The 20995-nt window shown below is 43.5% G+C and overlaps 1 protein-coding gene across 4 annotated transcripts in view; it reads right to left on the bottom strand.

Moving 5' to 3' along the window:
* Positions 1–1191: 1191 nt before the first annotated feature.
* The window catches only part of LOC121304346 (discoidin domain-containing receptor 2-like), a 42499-nt gene continuing 22695 nt past the window's right edge, over positions 1192–20995 (bottom strand). For 3 of the 4 annotated variants that reach the window (XM_041235434.1, XM_041235433.1, XM_041235435.1), the window contains 18 exons: positions 18655–18771; positions 17286–17388; positions 16323–16551; positions 15191–15338; positions 14784–14886; positions 14036–14222; positions 13541–13787; positions 12917–13063; positions 12604–12657; positions 11839–12005; positions 11046–11277; positions 8831–8935; positions 7222–7505; positions 6894–7021; positions 6301–6498; positions 5778–6012; positions 4968–5117; positions 1192–4043 (listed from right to left, as the gene is read on the bottom strand). In XM_041235434.1, coding sequence (XP_041091368.1) covers positions 3903–4043; positions 4968–5117; positions 5778–6012; positions 6301–6498; positions 6894–7021; positions 7222–7505; positions 8831–8935; positions 11046–11277; positions 11839–12005; positions 12604–12657; positions 12917–13063; positions 13541–13787; positions 14036–14222; positions 14784–14886; positions 15191–15338; positions 16323–16551; positions 17286–17388; positions 18655–18730 — 2934 coding nt within the window. In that variant the 5' untranslated portion in view covers positions 18731–18771 and the 3' untranslated portion in view covers positions 1192–3902. The remainder of the gene's footprint in view (positions 4044–4967; positions 5118–5777; positions 6013–6300; positions 6499–6893; positions 7022–7221; positions 7506–8830; positions 8936–11045; positions 11278–11838; positions 12006–12603; positions 12658–12916; positions 13064–13540; positions 13788–14035; positions 14223–14783; positions 14887–15190; positions 15339–16322; positions 16552–17285; positions 17389–18654; positions 18772–20995) is intronic. The other variant, XM_041235436.1, reaches the window with a different exon arrangement.

Genomic DNA, 20995 nt, shown 5'->3' with positions numbered 1-20995 from the left:
CGGGGGGACCCCCTGTGTCTCATCCCAAACGAGCTCTCAATTAACAAAACCCTTAATTGAACTAATAATTAGCTTAATCAGGCCTTTTAAATTGTTTTCTGCTCTTAAACAGTTAGCGATTTCAGCTCAGCTATAAAATGTTACAAGTGACTTGAAATCTGCAACCTTTTAGGAGCTGAGAACAATAAAAAAAAGCCTATTTAAGCTAATTATTAGTTTAATTAACTATTTAGTTAAGGAACTGAGAGCTCAGTTGGAATGAAAACCAGACGACAAAGAGGACCAGGATTGAGAAGCCCTGATCTGAAGGAGGTACTGCTATGAGTTCAAGCAAGAAAGGGGGTTTACGACCTGGGTGACTGTGGTATAATCTACACAGTGGATGACGCTGATGATGCAAACACACACAGCTTTTGATTAGAATCACAGGAAAGGCCCGGTTTTGTCTCTAGTTGGTGTACGACAGCTCCACAAACCACTTTCTGTTTCCTGCCGGAGAAGCAGAGAACTCAGTTTACTGGTATACCTAATGCACAGAAAAACTCCCCAGAATACCAACAACAACTACCTTTTATATAGCGCCTTTCATAGTGGACCACGATCACAAAGCGCTTTACAAGACTGGGGTGTGTGAACTGTGCATCAGCTGCAGAGTCACTTACAACAACGTCTCCCCCCAGAGACGCAGCACAAGGAGGTGAAGCGAGTGGGGACCTCCTGGTTACAAGCCCGTTTCTTTAACACCTGAACCACACAGCCTCCTATGTTAGCTTAACATGATGGCATCGCACAGTTTTATTGTGTCAGAGGTATTTTTTATTAGTATTGTACCCCTGTGTATGGGTGAACGGACTCCTGCATTCTCTTACAGTGCACTGTTATCTCCCAATTTGACAATTCACTGTTTAGTTGTACATGTAATCAGTCAAGGGGTTCTCGCATGACTCCATGTACACTAGAACAGTGAGGGCCAGTTCGGGTTTTCCAGCTCACACTGCAATGCATTCCTGTATGTGTCGCCTGTCTCCGCTACCTTTCATAGCAGGACTACACTTAGCAGAATGCGAGTGCGGGTTGAAAAACCTGAACTGTCCTAATGTGCACGGAATCGTACGGTAACCCTAACCGTACAAGACTTGACCACATATGGGCCTTTCACTAATGCTCTGTCTTCTATATTTCATTCCCCCCCCCCCCCGAGGCAGAACAATAAACAGGCACGCTCAGTAATGTGCTAAAGGTCCCAGACAAGTTTCATAAGATTGGATAAGCATTTATTTACCTACGGATGCCTCCTCTATAACCTCGTGACAATGGGGTCATTGTTTTAATATTACGTTGTGCCTTCATGTATGATGCTAAGGGCCGAAAGGAATAAAACAATTTTAAAACGGTAGAAAAATTAGCAAATAACTTGCAGCAAGGAGCTGGTTATTAGCAATTGCTTGCTAGTTTTATACAGTTAAAATTGCCCTGTTCTAGTTCTTTAATAGGGCCCTTCATCTTTACCTGTAGCAGCTAGCAAGTTTGGAAATAGACAGAATATTCTCATTGATTGCTACCTACAGGGGGTTGCAGTTTAGAAGAACCTGCTGCCCTCTAGTGGTCTTGATACCAACATTAGAATTGAGGAAATACAATAATTGGGTACTGACATTTTTGCATTACTTAATTGTATTCTATCAGTTTTGGTTACCTTAGTGTTTTCACTTTGAAAAGCAGCCGATAGTGTGAATAAAACAAGCGGTAACAAGTTATTAGAAGTTATTTTATTAAACATTAAAAATAAAGCAAGCAGTCGACAGACTTACATAGGAGAAAAAAACTAAAAACAAAACAAAAAAAAATAAACCTCAAAAAAGGACTCCATATATTAGTGTAAAAATCTTTTTTCCCTCAAATATGTACACATTATTATTTTAGAAAATGTTTGCTACAGATGACAGTGTATCAAAAAACAGCAGTAGAGATACAACCACATGTAACACAACACCTAGAATTCACGCGAAGACAGAAAACCTTAAACTTACTCTTTTTGTCATTGTAAAAAATACACTAATAAAACGCCTATTTTTAGTTTTGTACTAAAACGATGCAGATAAAGCAGTGTTACAATCAGGGCTTCAGAGGACATTTCCTTAAATCTCATTACCTCCAGCTACATTTCAACCTCTTTAAAAGGAACGCCAACTTATACTTCTTGTTGTGTTCCCCTACAATATGGGATATTCAGATATTTCAAATACATCTCTATGTAAATACTGCTGTTGCTGGGTGGTACGTCATCACTTCCTGTGCTGTCTGTCAATCTCACTCCAATGGTCTGGCCAGCCACCTACAGCACAGGAAGTAACTGATTTCAGGACGTTCTGTTCAGTGGTCTGCTTCAGAAAATATTGATGGTAGCGTAAATATACAGGAGTGCAAAAATGTATAAAACACATTTTATAAATGATCCTTATTAAATCTGTTCTTTGACAGCGGTTTCTGAAATCAGGAGACACAACACATCCACACTCTTTGGCTGCTACTGTACCCAAATACTGGAACTTCTTGGAACTTGCAAGAAAGTTGATTTTGCAAGAATGATATTTTCTCCCGCCACTGTTTACTGAAGGCGCGCTAGAGAAGCTGTTTCTCAGTGGTCAGTTCCCTAGCAGCCGCGCAACAAAATCGAAAAAATAGACACCAATCCTACTTGCGGCTCGTGCTTCATTTTCTTTGTTTTGTGGTGAGATGTGTCGACACATTCGCTTGTCGATACATTCGCGCCCGATAGGTAGAGGCCTTTAAGGGTAAGAAATACAACTCTGATTAGAGTTAGACTATGACGGTATTTAGATCCTCTATCATTTAGATCGTTAAAAACAGACCTAGAGAGAGTGATTGCCTTCCGAGAAATGAGACCCAGAGCTGAATGGGTTTGCATCCTGGTCAGACAAGCAGAAGCTGAATCAGATTTCCAGCAGAAGCCAACAATAAAATGCGGTCGCTGTTTTGTCTACTGCTGACGTGAATAAACCGAACCGTTTAGAAATCCAGTGTTTAAACTCTGAGTCGAACTAATAAATCCGGCTAGCTACTTTTGCACCCTAAAAAAAAAAAAAAAAAAAGAAATCAATCAAAGCAGAATGAAATCTGGGCTTGCTTTAGCGATGCAGCGACGCTTACCTCTTACAGCATCCAGTGTCCGTTTTCCAGTGTGTGTCCAGGCAGTACGTACATAAGGCTGGGAGGATCTCTCCCTAAAAAAAACTATCCGCTTTACTGATTTTTGCTTTCTCTGCCACCCGCACAACAAAGTGTCCAAGCAATGCATCTTAATCCACATTTTCCTTCCACTAGATTTCTATATAAGGGACTGCTTACCCTTCTCGAGCTAGTACACCACCCAACCTGACCAGATTGAACTGCTCTGTGCAAGAGGTATTCCGTGTGATCTGAAAACACCCTGTATTTTAAAACCTTTGGGGGGTAACACCTCAAGGAATTAAGAATTATAAATTGCAAAAAAGCTAATTTCAATCTGCCCTTTACACGGTTAAAATGCCTTGCTTTTACTATGACTGACCATCATGATCACACACTGAAGGTCTGTTTTTAGTTCAGCTGAATTACAAAAAGCCCATATCAAGGGTTAGAAAGTCCTCAAACTTGTAGATAAAAAAGTCACCAAAGGCGCTGCTTTGTGAAGCCCATCCGATTTAAACCTGCATCAAGGTTTGCAACACTCGAAGACGCAGAAGGAATTGAAGATCCAGTTGAAAATGCCCCACCACCACCAGCGCCAGTCTGTTGCAGAGAGAGCACCCTGCCACCTCTAGATCGGATTAAAAAGGGGAAATGGAGGGACTCCCAGGACCCCAGGCCAGCCTGCAGAGCCCCGGGCCCCAGCTCCCTGCTTACACCATGTTCATGGCCTCCTCCAGGAGGAAGCGCTGAATCTGCACAAACGAGGGGCGGTCCTTGAAGTCCCGACTCCAGCAGCGCAGCATCAGGTCAAACAAGCCCTGGGGGCAGATCTCCGGCCGGGGCAGGTATATCTGGAGGGAAGAGGAAATGATCAGTCACCAGAATCAACAAGCTCTGGATATTACTGCACAAACAAGTTAGATGATGGCCTAAAGACTACTAAAAAACAAATACATGCTTGCTCACCCTCGAGATCTATTCCAGTCCTGGTCTTTATTCCAACCTCAGGTTCAGTGAACTATTTTAGAAGTTGCTTGGAGTAAAACCCGGAACTGGACTTAATCTTGGAAGGCCAGGATTGAGTTCCACTGGTGTACAGTGCGCAATGCAAAAGACAATTCCCTATGTATGCTGAACTGAAAAAATGCCACTCTGTTTAGCCTAGCTGCTAAGTATGCAGTTTATGAATTTTGTAGACTAATAAATTGCTACTTTTATTTGCAAAAAGCTCCAAACTTGAAAAATGCCAGTTGTCGTCGGTTTGTCAAAGAAAAGGCAATCCTTCAGTACTCAGAAGCTGGTTGCACTTTATTTAACAACCCTGGTTTGCTGAAGTCTATCAGCTATTATGTCACAATACAGAAAGCCATGTGAAAGGCATTGCTGCAATCTTTTATCATTTTAATTTGTACAGCTGTACCCTGCTTTTATTTACCATGTAATCAAAGAAACTACAAAATGATTTTGCAAAAGTCTACCGGAAGCCACCGGAATAGTAGTACAATCTAGATTTGTCACATTTTTCAATTATTGGTTTCTCGTAAGTATACGGAAAACTACAAAGCGAAAACATTCCGAAACATTATTCAGCAGGTTCTTACTCGACTTTATGAAGCAAAAATGATTAATTCGACAGGGTGATGCAAACCCTTTGTCCACAGCTGTATAAATGCTTCCCTCTTGAATTTAGCTAGTGCTCATGTCTATGTTAGCGTTACACAGGCCAGTAAATGAGAAGTAACTTCACTTTTGGTGTGAAGGTGCGCGATCGTTACCTGCTTGCCCTGGTCTCTGAAGAACTCCCCGGCGTTTTCTATCACCTGCTCGTCGGTCAGCCAGTTGTAGGGCTGCTCCTTACACAGAACCAGCATCTCCCACAGCGTCACACCGAACGCCCACACGTCACTCGCTGTTGTGAACTTCCCCTGGGGAAGAGCAGAGCAAAGAGACTCTCATCCATGCAGCAAGGAGAAAGAGGTCTTAAGAAGCAAGCCGGGAACATTCACTCCTGCAAATACCGTTAATATAGTTAAACCGGGTGTTTATTGCAAAGACAAAAAAAAAACTAAAAGTAACCAAGACATAGCTTTCAATTGGTCAACCAACTAAGAGTTAGTACTGTGCAAAAGTTGTCAAAGCTTTGATCCTAAATCTTCCGCCGCTTCTGCTGAAGCTGTATGGAAAATGGATAGATAATAAGAGGTAAGGGAATCGATTTGAGCTTTGGTTAGCAGTGTTTTAAAAAAAGGGGCTAGGTGACAAGTTGCTAGTGGCTTTATGAAGTAAGGAAATTGACTTTAAAAGCATTAGTCAGCCTTCTTTTAACCTTACAAAATGCCTTTGCTGATAGGAAAGAATATCTCTTTAAAACACCCCCCTAATTAGACATGAAGGTTAAAAACCCCAGTCTGTAGTATTAAAAGCAATCTAAGAGATGTAATTACAGAAGGCGAGATCACAATACAAAAATGAAAGAAGTCGTGCCTTGCTATTACAGCAGTAAGATGGAGTCTTAACGGTGCTCGTGCTAAAAAGTGGTGGAAAACTAAATCTTTTATAAAAGCCTTGACTTGTAGAGTAGTTACCATGAGGATGCACTCCCAGGCCATCCAGCGTATAGGCAGCACGGCGCGGCCCAGGATGCGATAGTAGTCGCTGGTGTAGAGGTTGTGGCTCATCCCAAAGTCGGCGATCTTAATGGTGTCGCCCTCGCCCACCAGGCAATTCCGAGTGGCCAGATCTCGATGAACAAAGTTCAGGGAGGCCAGGTACTTCATCCCAGAGGCGATCTGGGATGTCATGGAGATCAGAGCCGTATAACTGCGGGAAAGAGGGGGCGAGGAGGGGGAGAAGGAGAGAAGTTCAGTTTTGTAGGGATGCAGAACAGCAAACTTCTCCATGTTTACTGACATCACACACAGACCCTTTCCATTCCATATATATATATTGCTATACTGTTAATACAGGATCAAATTCCATCTTCGCTCTATGATGGATGCAGTTTGTCTCTACTTCTTTAGGGACTGCGGTGAGCTGACAGCAGACAATGATTACCTGAGGGGAGGGTGAGTGGTGTATTGCAGAGAGAGACAGAGGGAGCGCACTCACCTCATAGTCGGCATGCCGCTGGCGCTGCTGGCTTTGTCCTGGAGCTGGCACTGGCTCAGGAACTGGTTGAGGTCGCCGCTCTCCATGTACTCTGTGATCATGCACAGCGGGTCGTCCCGCACACACACACCCAGCAGCCTGATGATATTGGGGTCCTTCAGCCGGGACAGGATCTTCACCTCCTTCAGGAAATCATTCCTATGGACAGAGACCGGACTGTCTAACTGATGTATATCAATCTACACGGCTTGTCAAGTAAAGTTCGAGCAAGCCAATTAACTACATTTTATAGAAAGTACCCTGCAAGGCAAATATAAGAGTCGGCTCCACTCCAGTTAAACTCTCATCATCCATGCACTAATTTGCTTCTAAACTCAGAATTCGAATTCCTCGTGTTATCTCTGCACCCCCTGCTTCACTCTATTCCCTAGCCTTGCATCACTTAACCTTGCACTGATTTAAATTAGCATTGACACACTTGCGTGTCTTGCTTGATCCTAGCATTACGCTTGTGTTTTTGTTGGTACGGGAGAGTTGAAGAAGTATCCCATTAAAGGTTGTATAATCAACGAAGCACGCGTGTCTCAACATACCTGGCATTCTTGGTGGCATCAGAACGCAGTATCTTGACAGCCACCAGCAGAGGGCGCCCTTTGCGGATATTAAAGGGAAACTCCAAGCTGACCAGGTCTTGCGGGCTGTCGATCTCACACAGGTGCACCTGCACAGCAACACCACAGAGAGGCGTGGTATTATGACAGCGTTTATTATTGATAAAATTATGCTAGGAAAATGGGTATTTAGTTCCACTGTTTTCAGTTAAAAAAAAAAGGCTTAACCAGAATTATAAAAATCCAAATCAATATATGTTGCTTTAATCCTCTACACTAATCGTATGGTCAGAGTTAGTGTAGCACTTGCCTCTCCGAACTGCCCCTCTCCAAGTTTCTCCTTGAAGGCGAGGTGTTCCCGTGGAAACTCTCCCACCCCAATGTCCTTGCCGGCCAGCGCGTCCACGGTTACCGCGGGAACAGCGTAGGTGTTGTTGCCGGTGACGCCCTGCAGGTTGATGATGTCAGCCTCTGCGTAATGAGGGACACTGTTTGAGGAGCAGGGGGACATGCAAGGGGGCGGGGCTCCGCTGGGGAACCCGTAAGGGGGCGGGACCTTCAACAGTTTTGGTTCCATGTAGCCAGAGCCATAGACTGCAAAACACAGATACACCAGATTAGAAAAGGCAAAAATCAAGCCATAGCACAACAGGAGCTGACAGAGAGCAGTGTATTGGAATAGGAGGTGCATTAGGACAACCAGGGTAGTGTTACTCTATGATTCCATGTACACTAGAAAAAAGATTGGGACACTTTTCAACTCACACCCTAGTGCATTCTGGCCAGTGTAGTCCTGCTTTGAAAAGTACCCAAAACACACCAGAATGCAGTGCAATATGTGGTTGAAAAGCCTGAATTGTCCCAAACAGTCCTAGCGTACATGAAGTGACACAGTAACACAAACCAGGGGCATAATGTCAAAGCATTTATTGATATTTTTTGAGTGGAGAAAACAAAACAACAAAAAAAAGAATTTTAATAGATGGACAGCTGTTTGGTTCTAGTTTAGCAAACTAGACTTTTTATCCCATTTGAAACAGCTTAAACTTTCTGACCAAAAGTGTTAATAAAGTGCTTTTTCATTGTCTCTTTGATCCAGGACACACGCACTGCACTATATTTTAAATCCTCCCAAACAAACTTCATTTACTCAGTATGAATTTCTGTATATCGTACCTTTTTTTAAATTTGTCTGTACAAAACATTGAAGCCTGAAAGTGCAGCGTGAAACCAACACAGCAAGAAAATACTGTAAGGAAGCAAAAACGGAGGAAAGGAAGGGAAGCATTGGTTAGGTATTCATAAGTAGCAAAGTCATCGATACAGATCAGAAAAGTTGGCAGGTCAGTTTCTCTCATTCGTGGTGGAAGTAAGGAAGCTGAAAGGAGGCGAAGAATTATTCTGCAGAAGGAAGTCGATGAGAGGCAATAGAGTCACATGGCTTTTATAGACAGGTGAAGCACAGGGGAGCTACACCTGCATTTACAAATCGTGACAAATCCTCACAGGTACTTTGATTTTGTTGCAGCCCAACAAATGGTTCTTCAATGGTGAATACATGAATTTACAGCCTTCTAAAGAAATAATGACCTGCATATGTATGATACTGTGAGATGCACATCGCGATGCGTATATTGTAAGCTGCATAGCGCGATATGCATCACATCATATGCTGCTGACGGGATAGATAACGCTAACCGCATATTGTGTTACACATCGGAAGCTGCATAATATGAACAATATTATTAGCACAATACGTACCTCATGCTAATCTGCACAGCATGATACCGATCATATTCTGATTTGAATATCATTGCACACTCTCTGCGCCTAAAGAATAAAATTACCCTCTGCTGAGCTGAAATGTCGTGAGCTGCACCCCCAGTCCGCCACTGCCCCCTCTGTATCGGCAGCCTTACCGTCAGTGTTGATTGGCTTGGCCTGCCCTCCCGGTTTGCCTGCTGGGGGCTGAGGTGAGTTTGCGGACAGTAAGAGGTGATAGGCTGGGTTGTTTAACAGCAGAGCTGTGGGAGAGGAGTAGACAAACCAGGGAATGAGAACAGACAGGCATGCACACAGAGCGGGAAGGGGAGGGCAGGGGAGGGGACCCTCGATGCACACAGGGAGGTGGTTATGGACACAATCCGCATACACGTTAACATGACATGGCTAGACAGCTGTTTGGCCATTTCCGTCTGCCGCTTTACAACAGAGGAATGAAACCACACGACAGGGAAACAAGTGGGTACAGCTACGGCCAAGAGGTTTTGCAGCCTCGTCCTATGGAACTAAATCAAGGTTGAATGAAACCTGGTGAATAATGTTACGTTAGCATATTCAATTACACACTGCTTTGTAGTTTTCCCCTATATATTTAACAAAAACTGATCAAAAATGACATGAAATACTGTACCACTATTATGGTTTCCGGTAGACTGTTTACAATTTTGTAGTTTATTCGATTTGTTAAATAAAATATCTAAATTGTGTTCGTATATTTTATTTTTTTTAAATTAAATGTCTCAATTCTAAACTTCTAGGTGATGCCAAACTTTTGGCCGCAGCTGTACATCAGAGTCACTTTAAAATCAATGTTATCACCTCTTGTTACAAATAGTCTCCATTTAATAAGAGGTGCTTGGCAAATAAATTGTCTTATTTAAAACTGCTTTTTGACCTGTTAATAATACCAGCAGCATTATTATTGATATATTATTTCATATCTATTTTAAAGTCAGCAATAATTAACTTTGTATTGTAGAACGTCATGCTGATGGCAAGACTGTAATTATGCAAGATATCTTTAAACAAATTGAAACTCACTGCTCTGCTATTATGATCACATTTCTTAAACTTGCCATACCCAAAACTACATGCAGTTAACACAGATGGCACACACATGTAAAACACGCAAACATGTTACAATAACTTCTAAACAGACACTACTACAAAAACATTTAACAGACATGTGGATTCCTATCCCATCAGCACCTTACGATATAACTTATTGTTATTAATTAGTCACTTAGAAAAGATTTTATCCAGAGAACAGGGGGTGAACTATGCATTAACGACAGCTGCTGCTGCACAGTCACTTCCAATAGGACCTCGGTTTTATGTCTAACCTGAAGGAGGTTAGGCGATGTGGGGTGAAAACACGCAGACAGGAGCTTCCAGGGCACAAAGGCAGGGCCGTCTCAAGGCTTGCACGTTTGCCTACAGTAGCGGGCAAATGTATTACAACACCTTGTCATTTATAGCCTTTATATACCTACCTGCATGAAAATCACTGGGTAAGAGAATTTCAATTTTGGCTTAGTAATCAGAGCTATAGAAACAATAGGCACTTGTGTGAAAACCTTGGCCCACTTTATACTTTACATTAGGTATTAAACACCTAAAAAGTCAAGCATTTTACCATTCGTGGCCAATTAAAGCCATCAATTAAAATTACATTATTTTGACAATTCAGTCCCTGTGGTTTGATTTCATCTGCACAACAAATCAAAACTACAGAAGCAATGGGGTGTTGTGATAGAGTTGAACACCACAGTATATAAGGCTGACTCTAACTGCAGTAAAGTGATCAGTTTATACGTTTAGGGGATAGTTCAATGGTAAGCAGTAAGCAGCAGCAGTAGTGATAGGAATTAAACTCAAGCTTGTACACGTTTTAAAAGTGCAAGTGAGATAAAGAAGCTGAGAAACTTGCAGTAACTTGGCACACAGCGTGCTGGTTTCTGTCCTTGGAGAATGGGGTTTGACCAGCTCAACACTGTGCTAAGGACACTGCAGTGCATTGCGAGCAGTTCTGTAAATTTACTGCAACAGGTTTTATAATGTGACAGTCTCACCCCTTTATTAAACCTTGCAGTACCAACTGAGAAAACCAACTGAGTGTTGAGACCTGGGAAAAAAAAAAAGGGGAAAAGATCATTTTTAATTTTCAGAATTAGTTTGCCAACACAGCCGCAGCCCCTGGTCTTCCACGGAGGTCCCCCATCCAAACGCTAACCAGGTGGAACCATCCTTAGCATCCGAGACCGAACCAGATAAAAAATCCAAGACTGCATCTTACATTTCCAACCGGATTAGGCTGTGGGCACACGTCAGCGTGTGGTTCCTTTCTCTTACCTGAGCTGTCAGTGGTGAGCACAGACTCTGGCCTCATGCGCAGCAGAGCGCTGGGCTCCTGGTACTCGGCCCCAAACGACGATCCCTGCTCCCCCTCGCACGACTGGATACGCTCGTATTGGTTGGCGTAGCGGGCAGCGCTCAGGGGATTCTGGGTATTGTTGATGACCACGGTGTCGTTTGGAACCGAAAGGTGGACCCGCAAGTCATCATCCGAGATCCGCCTCTGCGCCTGTGTGACATCAACAGTGATGTAATCATGAGAACAGCCCGAGCGCTATTTCAGGCTGAAGAAACTGATGAATGTATTTTGACTTCCAGTGTTCAGTTGCTTCCTGTATTGTATCAGGCCAATTCCAGGCAAACTTTTAGCTCAAACAACACAGTTTTGCGTGTACACGTAAGCAGTCGTTTGCCTGCACCGGGTGTTTTGTTGTGCATAGATACAGCCCTGTAATGTAAAATGAGATTCTGCCTTGATTACAGTCGCTGTCAAGACCGACATTTTTTTTATTCTGGTAACTGCAGTTGGTGAACGATTACAGGTGTTGAAAATGTTTCGCTGAACACAGGGAAGCACTGGCTTAAATGAGGGTTTCGCTCTCATCGCTGTTGGAGAGGGGTTCCAAACATCTGGCAAACCTAATTTAAAATAGGAGAGCAAATTGTGATGCATTACTGGTCAAGTCCTACCCTGCTATTTCAGGTAAGCCTATCCAAGATGGGGGGGGGCTGTGTGAAACCAACAGGGTTTCAAAATCAACAGGTGTGTCCACATCTCTCCTCTACACACCTTGCCCAGTATCTTCTTCCAGTACTGTCTCCACAGAATGATGACGATGACAATCAAAAGCAGCAGGATGATGGCTACCAGGCAGCCAACCAGGATGGAAGTGTGGCTGTTGTCGTCCTTGGCAACGGGAAGTCCCGCCTTTGGGGTGAGCATCGCCCAGTCTTCTTCTGAGCAGGAAAACAATAAAAGAGAACTATAATGTTTGCAAAGTAAAGTAAAAAAGGATAAGAAAAATTTTTGAAGCATCCGTGAAGCATCGCCAACGGTTTCTGAGATATGGCGAGTAGTAAAAAATAATGGCAACAAAACTATTTTTTTAATTTTATTTTGGACACCCCTAATCAAAGGTGACTTGAGAGAACCAAACAATACAGACGTGAAGTGAGTTTGAAAGCAATGCTGTAAAAGTTGGTGTTGTTTATCATCTGGAATTAAATAAGTCACAAGACAGCCCTGTTAGGTCAGAGGTCAAGTTCAAGGTCACTGTCACATTTTTTTTTTAGAAGGATTTTTATTATTGTTAGTGTCTTAAAGGTTTGGTATTTATCATCTGGAGACCACATCACATGACCACAATATGCCATAGTATGTCAAAGGTCAAGAGTACATCAAGTCTTTGCCTGCAAGTAATAGCATTGCTGCTTGAAAACTGTAGGTAACTTACGTCATTTAAAACATTCTGAAATTAAGTTATTTTGGCGAGTCAGTAGGGGGCGGTCTTTCCCTCACCAACCTGATGCAAACTAACCAGGTTTACCAGCTTACCTTCCATTGTGCTGTTGAGAGTCATGTCGCCCATGCCTGACAGCCTGCCTTGTCCTGGAGGGATTGGGAGTTCAAATAAAAAGAAATACTTGTGAATTGTTTTAGAATCAGGATCGAAGCACATTCAATTACAACTGCAGGAGAAAAAAAAAAAGATTCTGAACAATGCACATTGCATAACAATTAAAAAAAAAAAAAACGCAGCGAAATCAAGAGGCGTTTAAGTGCCTCTTGAAGCAGCGCGATGAATGTTGGATGTGTATTTGTTTATACAGAGACTGGGAGTTTTAAGAGGCAGTTCATCTGAACTCACCTCCCAGAGTTGTGCGGTTGGCGGTGATGTTGGGGGCAGGGCTTGGGATCGGGGCCTCCACTTTGGGGCTGGTGCCTGGAATCACACTGGGAGCAGCAGGGGCTGGATTGGGGGTCTCCTTCACAGACGAGGTCTCCCCTCCAATGTCTGAGGCAGAAAGACAAAACGGGGGGCAGCGTTTTAGACCAGTCAGACACACCCACACGTGTGTGTTCACAGCAGGGCTGCCACCGGGAGGCTCAAGAGCCACATACAAGCCACACAGCTTTCCAATACTCCACTCTTCCGTTTGAGAAGCGATCTCCTTCGAGGCTCTCCTCGGGTTTGAAATGAAAACAAGGGCGATTGGTAGTCTTTAGTAGAAGCAAATACATGCGCAGACAAAAAAAAAAAAAAAAGACTTGAGGTGTTTAAACTTGATAAATGTAAAACAGGTACAAACATACTGTAGCTGTGTCTCAGCTGTGTCTGGAGGTGTTTATGAGGACTTTACATTGTGCCATGAAGTGTAGATTTACTATTCTAAAGTCCACTATACTACTGCAAGCAGAATGAACACAGCACGCTATGTGCAGACGCACACACGCACGCACGCACGCACACAGATGGCAGTTGACCCTGTACCTGTGATGAAGGAGATCTCGCTGATGAGCAGCCAGCTGTCAGAGAAGTAGAATTTGCAGCGCACCATCTGCCCGCTCCTCCCATGCAGGGGCACGGGCACGGTGCGAGCGCTGGGGTCCCGCACATCCGCCTCCACTTCCATGCTGACCGGCTCCGGCTCCCACTGCCTCAGCAGGTCCGGCTTGAAGAGGCACGACACGCTGCGGAAGATCTTCACCGCCTCCTGGTACCGGTTATTGCAGTGAACCTGAGAGGAACAGCCAGTCGGCACAGAGCCACAGATATTGCGGAGTATCACGAGGATAAAAGCACATGGCTTTATTAGACTCAATGGAATTTGGCGATGGGGAAAATGCACAGCTACGGCCAAAAGTTCTGCGTCACCAAGAAAAATGAATGAATAAAAAACACCATCAGTATTGAGATGTTGTGAACGTATGCTATTAAAATGGCAGTATCACGTTCTTTCTCCCATCCTGAATGCTGTGCTCTGACCTGCATGCTTTGAAAGGTGCGCCTCCCCTGGAACTCAAACTCCATCTCCACGAAGCCCACACCTGCCGCCTCCCGGTTCCACCCCACATAGTCATAGCCAGGCCAGACTCTCAGCTCTCGGGCCTCTGTGAAATCATCCAGCCCCAGCACCCCATCGGACAGCTGCCCCAGCCCTCCATACTGCAGCCTGGGGAAGAGAGCACAGGTAGAGAGGGGAGGATGGAGGAGAGATGGGGGTCAGAGAGAGTAGGGGGAAGAGGATATAGGAGAGAGGGAGGGAGAAAGAGGAGGATAAGGAGGGATGGAGGGGGGGAGCAGGATGGGAGAGAAAGGAGGGGGTGAGGGAGGGAGACAAGAGTAGTGAGTGGTACCTGAAAATGTTAGCCATTTATCTAAGTATAACATGCAACCAGCTCCAAACACTGCCATATGTAAACATCCCTTGTAATTGATCCTTTGTTAATGGCTCCTCTTACTATAAACACATGGATACAAAATATTTATTTTGACCGTTAACCCAATATAGATCTAGGCAAGACATCCACCTCAGTGCAGAGGTATCCCAAATGTTATCCTTTTACTCTCAAGGCACAATGACTAGGTGGGACATTTCTTCTTCATTTCTTTCCCCCAAAACTGGTTTCTATAACAGTGACAATCCAAGACAGACAACAGACAAACAGACAGACAGAACCATAAAGGGTGCACTCATCTTCAGAGTCTCCAGTGCAGAGACCCAGTGCCTTACCCAGCATCTACGTTTCCATCGTAGGTCGAGTCGTTCAGGTATACAGGGCCACCTGGAAGATTCATAACGTGGCTGATTGGAGAAGTGTAGGCTTTCAGTCCATCTGCAACAGAACCAGACAAGTCAACAGGATGAAATACCAACAGGAAAAACAGGATGATGGAAATAAATAGTGTGGGAAAGACCATTTCCCCTGTAAAGGAGTAACCGAGATTTTAAAATCAAATCCACAGTCCCTGTATCGCACTGTACTGTATTGCACTGTATGGTACTGTACTGTATTGCACTGTATCGTATTGTATTATACTGTATCGCACTGTAATGTATCACACTGTATAACACTGTACTGTATGGCACTGTAATGTATCACAGCAACAGGAGAGGTGTGTCTGGGCTTGCTTGCTGACCTGTCCACTCACAGCCGTACAGCTCGACTCGCAGACACACGCTCATCACCCGGTCCGCCATGGGGTAGAAGCGAACGTAGCGCGCGATGATGGGGGGGCCCAGGTCCTTGAGAACCATGTCGTACGTGTTCACGTTCCCCGACACCACCTGAGGAGGGCCAGCACACAGTCGCTTCAGATTTCTCACGGGCTGGAGAGGACCTTCAGCCTGGTCCTGGTTTATAAGAACTGTTGTCGTGTGTAAAAGCGATCTGAGCACTCAATCAACCTGCTGCTAAATCTCCAGCTTTGGCCAAACAGTTTGCAAAACCCTACAGAATTCAATTATTTTGCATCATAAAGTCCAATGAAACCTGCTGAATAATATTATGCTAAACACGTTGAATTACATACCGCTTTGTAGTTTTCCAGATACTTCACGAAAAAACGGACAAAAATTGAAAAATGTGACAGTTTCGAAATCTAACATGAAATTCTACTGTGCTACTATTATGGCTTCCGGCAGACTTTTACAATATAATTTTGTAGTTTCTTTGATTACATGATGTTAAATAAAAGATCTCAATCACGTTCAGATTTGTTGTTTTGTTTTTTAAAGAAGGTCTCAATCCTCAAATTCTGGTTGATGCAAAACTTTTAGCCACAGCTGTACACGGAATTGATGAGGCCTATTTATTACCAGAGTTACCCAATCAGTAATAAGTAACATGCATCCCTCGCAGCACTGCAAACGTGTGAATAACATGAACACACAGATCATCACACATCTACCGTATACAGAGTTTACAGTCAGACAGACAGGTGTCCCTAGATTATGTTACTCTCAATAACCAAGTCTCATCACAGCTGCATAAACACTGCTTGAGGCTCATAGAAAATATGCATATCGACTGAGAGGTCGTCTCCATAAGCCTCCATATTCAGCTGACTTATTTACTAAGTTTAAGCCCTACATTTGCAAGGCAGCCCTGGAAAGCTCAATTCAATATTTAAAAGACCAGGCTGGAACAACTGGATGAACTGAATGAACCGAGCACCGCTGTTTTAAATGCAAGATATTTTGAATAATAAAAAAAATCATGGCTCTGCTCCCTCTTCAATGGAAGCAGGGAGTTTTGAGACGGCCCCTTACGTCGTTGTTCCATCGGTCTCTCCAGGTGATCCAGGTGCGCCCGTTGCGGCTGTAGACTAGCCGGTAGGCGCGGGCGAACTCGTTGCCGTGGCCGTTGGCGTGGCGACCCTGCGTGGCAACCAGAGTGACAAAGTGCAGTCTCTTCAGATCTACCTGCAGGAACTCTGCATTATTGGGGTATACCGGGCCTGACGGACACCAAGCACCATCCCCATTTCCCAAAGACAGCCTGGGCAGGAGAGAAAGAGAGAGAGGGGGACATAAGACTACCAGTCCCTCAGCTCTAACCACTAGACTAGGCCACACTGCTTGCCTTCTTCCTGCTCACTCGGCTCTAACCACTAGGCTAAACTGCTTCACTATCTCACAGTCCCTTAGCCCTGACTACTGTGCCACACTGCTTCTCTCCCTCCCAGTCCCTCAGCTCTACCCAAAAGGCCACATTCCCTCTTTCCCAGGACCTGAGTTCTAACCGCTTGGTCACGCTGCTTCCCTTTCCCCCAGCCCCACAGCTCTAACAACATGACTAGGCCACACTTCTTTCAATCCAGTCCAGTCCCTGCTCCAACCACTATGTCCCTTTTGCTTCCATCCCACCTTTACTTGTAGTGATGGTCTCTTTGAAACCAACTTATCAGGATGGAGAAGCTTTCTTCAATGTATATATTTTGTACACAGTGTATTCGAATAACCAAGGTGGCTTGGTGGTCCAGTGGTTAAAGAAAAGGGCTTAATACCAGCAGATTCCTGGTTCAAATCCCAGCTCACTGAACCTCCTTGTGCTCCTTCCTTCAGATGAGAAGTAAAACAAACAAGGTCCTATTGGAAGTGACCCTGCAGTTGTTGATTGTTAGTTCACCCCCCTAGTCTCTGTAAGTTGCTTTGGATAAAGGGGTCTGCTAAATGACCAGTTCATGATAACAACACACCTTCTTTGTCGTGTAACCCCCACTCCTTGCTTACCGGCCATGTTTAGCTGCAGTGGAGTCAGACCAGGAGCTGGTGGCTACAATATCTTCATCGCGGATCGTTCCATCCTCCATACCCAACGCATAGCGACACAGAGCTGGGGAAGAAAAGCAGCAGCGAGGGTCAGTGAGAAGGAAGACGCAGGTCCAAACATTACAGGATCCATACACCTGTTAACATTGCTTCAAATCAAAAGGAAAAATTGATTCGATTTCATTTCTACAAAAAAACAAACAAACAAGCATTACAGCAATATAAAATATACCGGACCTTTGAGCATGCAAAAAACGTGTGAAACGCGAACATACAGACTGAAAGTACACCTCCATATACCCGTATTCCGATGCTCTCAATAACTTGGGCTAAAGAATGTCTTAGCGAGTTTTATCAAAGTGTGTTCTCCAGATGTATGTAAAAATGTGACACACACAGAGAGACAGGCAACCATACGCAATTGAGATATGAACTTGAAAAGTTAGGAGGATTAATCTTGTCTCGTAATTGGTAAGGGGGTAGCTTTTTCCAAGGTCCAGAACACACTTACAGGCTTGGCTGCGCTTGAATAGATCAGCGTGGTTCATCTGCTCTATGTGCATTCAACACAACAACACTGGTGCTTATTTCTATATGCGTTTCTTTGTTCTGATTTTAAAAATCCTAATAAACAGTGCATGTTATCCCGATCAGGATAACTGGGTGTTACAGGGTTAAAAGAATACGTTGGATGACGGCAAGCCTCAGGAATGTATTGTGCTCGCCACTGTGTGCCAGTTGCTGAGTGAAAGAACAGAGAGAGCGAGAGAGCGAGACAGGTGCCTATACTTCACTACTGGCAAGACAGACTGCTTGCTTGCTTGCTCTCTCTCTCTCGCGCTCTCTCTCTCTCTCTCTGAGGGAGGTGGAGCCTGACATATGTGCATTTAAAGCTACAGGGATAGAAATAAGACTCCTGTTGCATAGCAGTCTCACCCATTCCAGGTTTTAATACGAGGCCGATTATCTGCAGTGTACAGTAAAGTCGAACGAAACCTGCTGAATAATGTTACGTTAACATATTGAATTGCATACCTCATTGCAGTTTTCCCCTGTACTTAATGAGAAAATGACAAATGGAAAAATGTGACATTTCAAAATTTATCATTAAATACTGTACTATTATTACAGCTTCCTGTAGACTTTTGCAATATTGTTTCTTTAAAATTTAAATAAAAGATCTAAAATTACCAAAATATATTTTTCTTTGATTTTATAACTATGTCTCAATCCTAAAATTTTCGGTGATGCTAGAAGTTTGGGCCGTAGCTCTAGATGAGGCATTGCATTTCATAATCGCTTGCCCTGTGCCGAGGTTGCTTTGCCTCACCTGGGTTGAAGTGTCCGTCTGGCTCCACAGCAGCTGCCCCAGCGATCAGCAGGTAGAGAAGCCTCAGGAATGCCATTGCAGCTAGGTAGCGTGGTCACTTCCACAGTCCAGGCATATCTGCAGAGCAAACCAGACAGCCAGGGTCAGAGAAAATGAAGTGCTGCGATTGGCTGAAGAGAATTTCAAATCTTTGTAGAGAAGAAGTCAAATTTGGAATGACAGCCACCTCACAAAAGTAATAAAATGGCAGTGCTTTAGGTCTGTCTAGCAACCAACTGTGGGAAAATGAATCAGAAGCAGGCATTGGGGGAGAACAGGAAAAACAGACTGGTCGGCAGACAGGTCCACACAAGGGTTGGCGAGCTGATAAGAAAGGTTTTCTGATTGATTTGAAAACAATACCTGTCAAACAACGAAACATCTTTAGAGGATTTTGTGTCAAGGGAGGTACCAGCAAGTGTTTCATTCTTAAAATAAATAAACACAAAGCGAGGTCCACGTCGACACTGCGTTGCGCACAGTGCGAGTACAGCTGTAACTCTTGCAAAGGGTACTGAGGAAAGATTATCGCATGTGATTCTGATGCAATTCTTATGCACCCCTGACAGGCATCATGACAAAGTACCGTAACCACAGCCTATTCCTTAGTTTGATTTCATATCAAAACAGATGCAAGGGGGTGTTCTAATAAATTTGCACACTGGTGGAAATAAAAACAAGCTTTCCACGCAGATGGTCGCCTGTTACCAGAGGCATATGCATTCCCGCTGGAGGATTTTATTTGATATATTTTATATATAAATCTCAACTGAAGCCCCTCAAATTGCTTTTAACAGTTACAGAAATGCACACCATGAACAGAGCGCTTCATTGAAAGCAGTTTTAATCATAGCCCTGGAGTCTCAGCTCCTGTGTGAATGGCTCTATTTACTGCACAACCCCCTCCTCTGCTATTCAATAAGCAGCCTCACCTGTAGGGGGCAGTGGTTGGTATCCGTAACAGTATATGAATCAGATCCTGCAAAGTCTTTATTCACACACTGCCGGTAGCTATTCCCTGTTTAACAAAGCATGCTGTTGTATTGCCAGCCTGTTTCCTAGTTGACTCACAGAGGCAGCCAGATTCCTTGGAAAAGCAGTCTGTGTGTTAATGCTGAGCAACATTTCCTTCCATTGTCTTGTCGTCCCCCGTCCCACCCCCGCCGTGTCTCCCTCTCTACGCAGTTCAGAACAAATTCAAGGTCACCCATTTAAACAGGTTAAAAACAGGCATTCCCATTCACAACAGCTACCACAAGCTTAAGCTGTACCATACAACTTTTATTTAGGTTGTTTTGTTTTCACTTTTAAGAAGGTTATGTCCCAACCCCATGTTTAACATTACCTTTACTGCTGTTTCTACTTGTTTTAGGCTGTGAGAGTTGACAATCTTGCTACATTGGTTTAATTAAAGATGAATTATTATTAATAATAATAATAATAAATAATAATAATAATAATAATAATAATAATAATATGTATTCAAACTATGTTACCTACATGTGCATGCATTTTCCATTTAATTTAGCTGCTGACAAATGATTGTGTAGCTGTTTTTAATTTGTGTGTCTCTCTAACTATAGGGGATGGCTTCTTTAACCCTACATCGACATCACATATTAGTACATCTATATATATATATATATATATTTTGTGCGCAACGACTTCCACAACTGTATATCTTTGTAATTAGTAAGACTGCAGTGCTGATGTGCCGCACAGCGGAGTCTGCCAGCTGTAGACGAATATTTCATGCAGGAACAATTCTTCTCGTGTACGTGTGAGTGTGCAGAGCGAACAGAGACCCTTTCTCCGAGACATGCCAGCGACTGAAGAGGGAAAGTGTTTGCAAAGCTGACGAAGCCTCCCGCATCACCAGCTAAAGAGGCCAAATGGCTGTAAGACGACACACTGAGGGCCAGTCTCCGAGTAGTGCAGAAGAGGATTGCTCTTCACTTCATTTTGAAGCGATCTCCTAAGACCCAAGGGCACTGGGCAGTTGATCTATTGGGAAAAGTGGCAAAAACTATCCATCAGACATGCAAAATGCTTTATATCCTTTGAGGTTATATCTTATTTTAATAACAATGCACTGAACGTGTGTTGTGCTTATGACTGCTTCATTATTTTCTTTGATTACTTAATATTAACTGCCATGAATTATTAACTTCAATATATAAAACCACAGTTTACAACTAAGCTGTACCAAGATACCAGTATTATTAATCTACTTTTATTGTGCCTTTTATCAGAGATATTGTAATAAAGGCAGGACATATGTAGGGGCTTAATTCAAGTAAAA

The sequence above is a fragment of the Polyodon spathula genome, chromosome 37, assembly GCF_017654505.1.
Source record: "Polyodon spathula isolate WHYD16114869_AA chromosome 37, ASM1765450v1, whole genome shotgun sequence".
NCBI lineage: Eukaryota > Metazoa > Chordata > Actinopteri > Acipenseriformes > Polyodontidae > Polyodon > Polyodon spathula.
The sequence above is the reverse complement of the archived record's forward strand: the minus strand, read 5'-3'. Positions and strand labels throughout refer to the sequence as shown.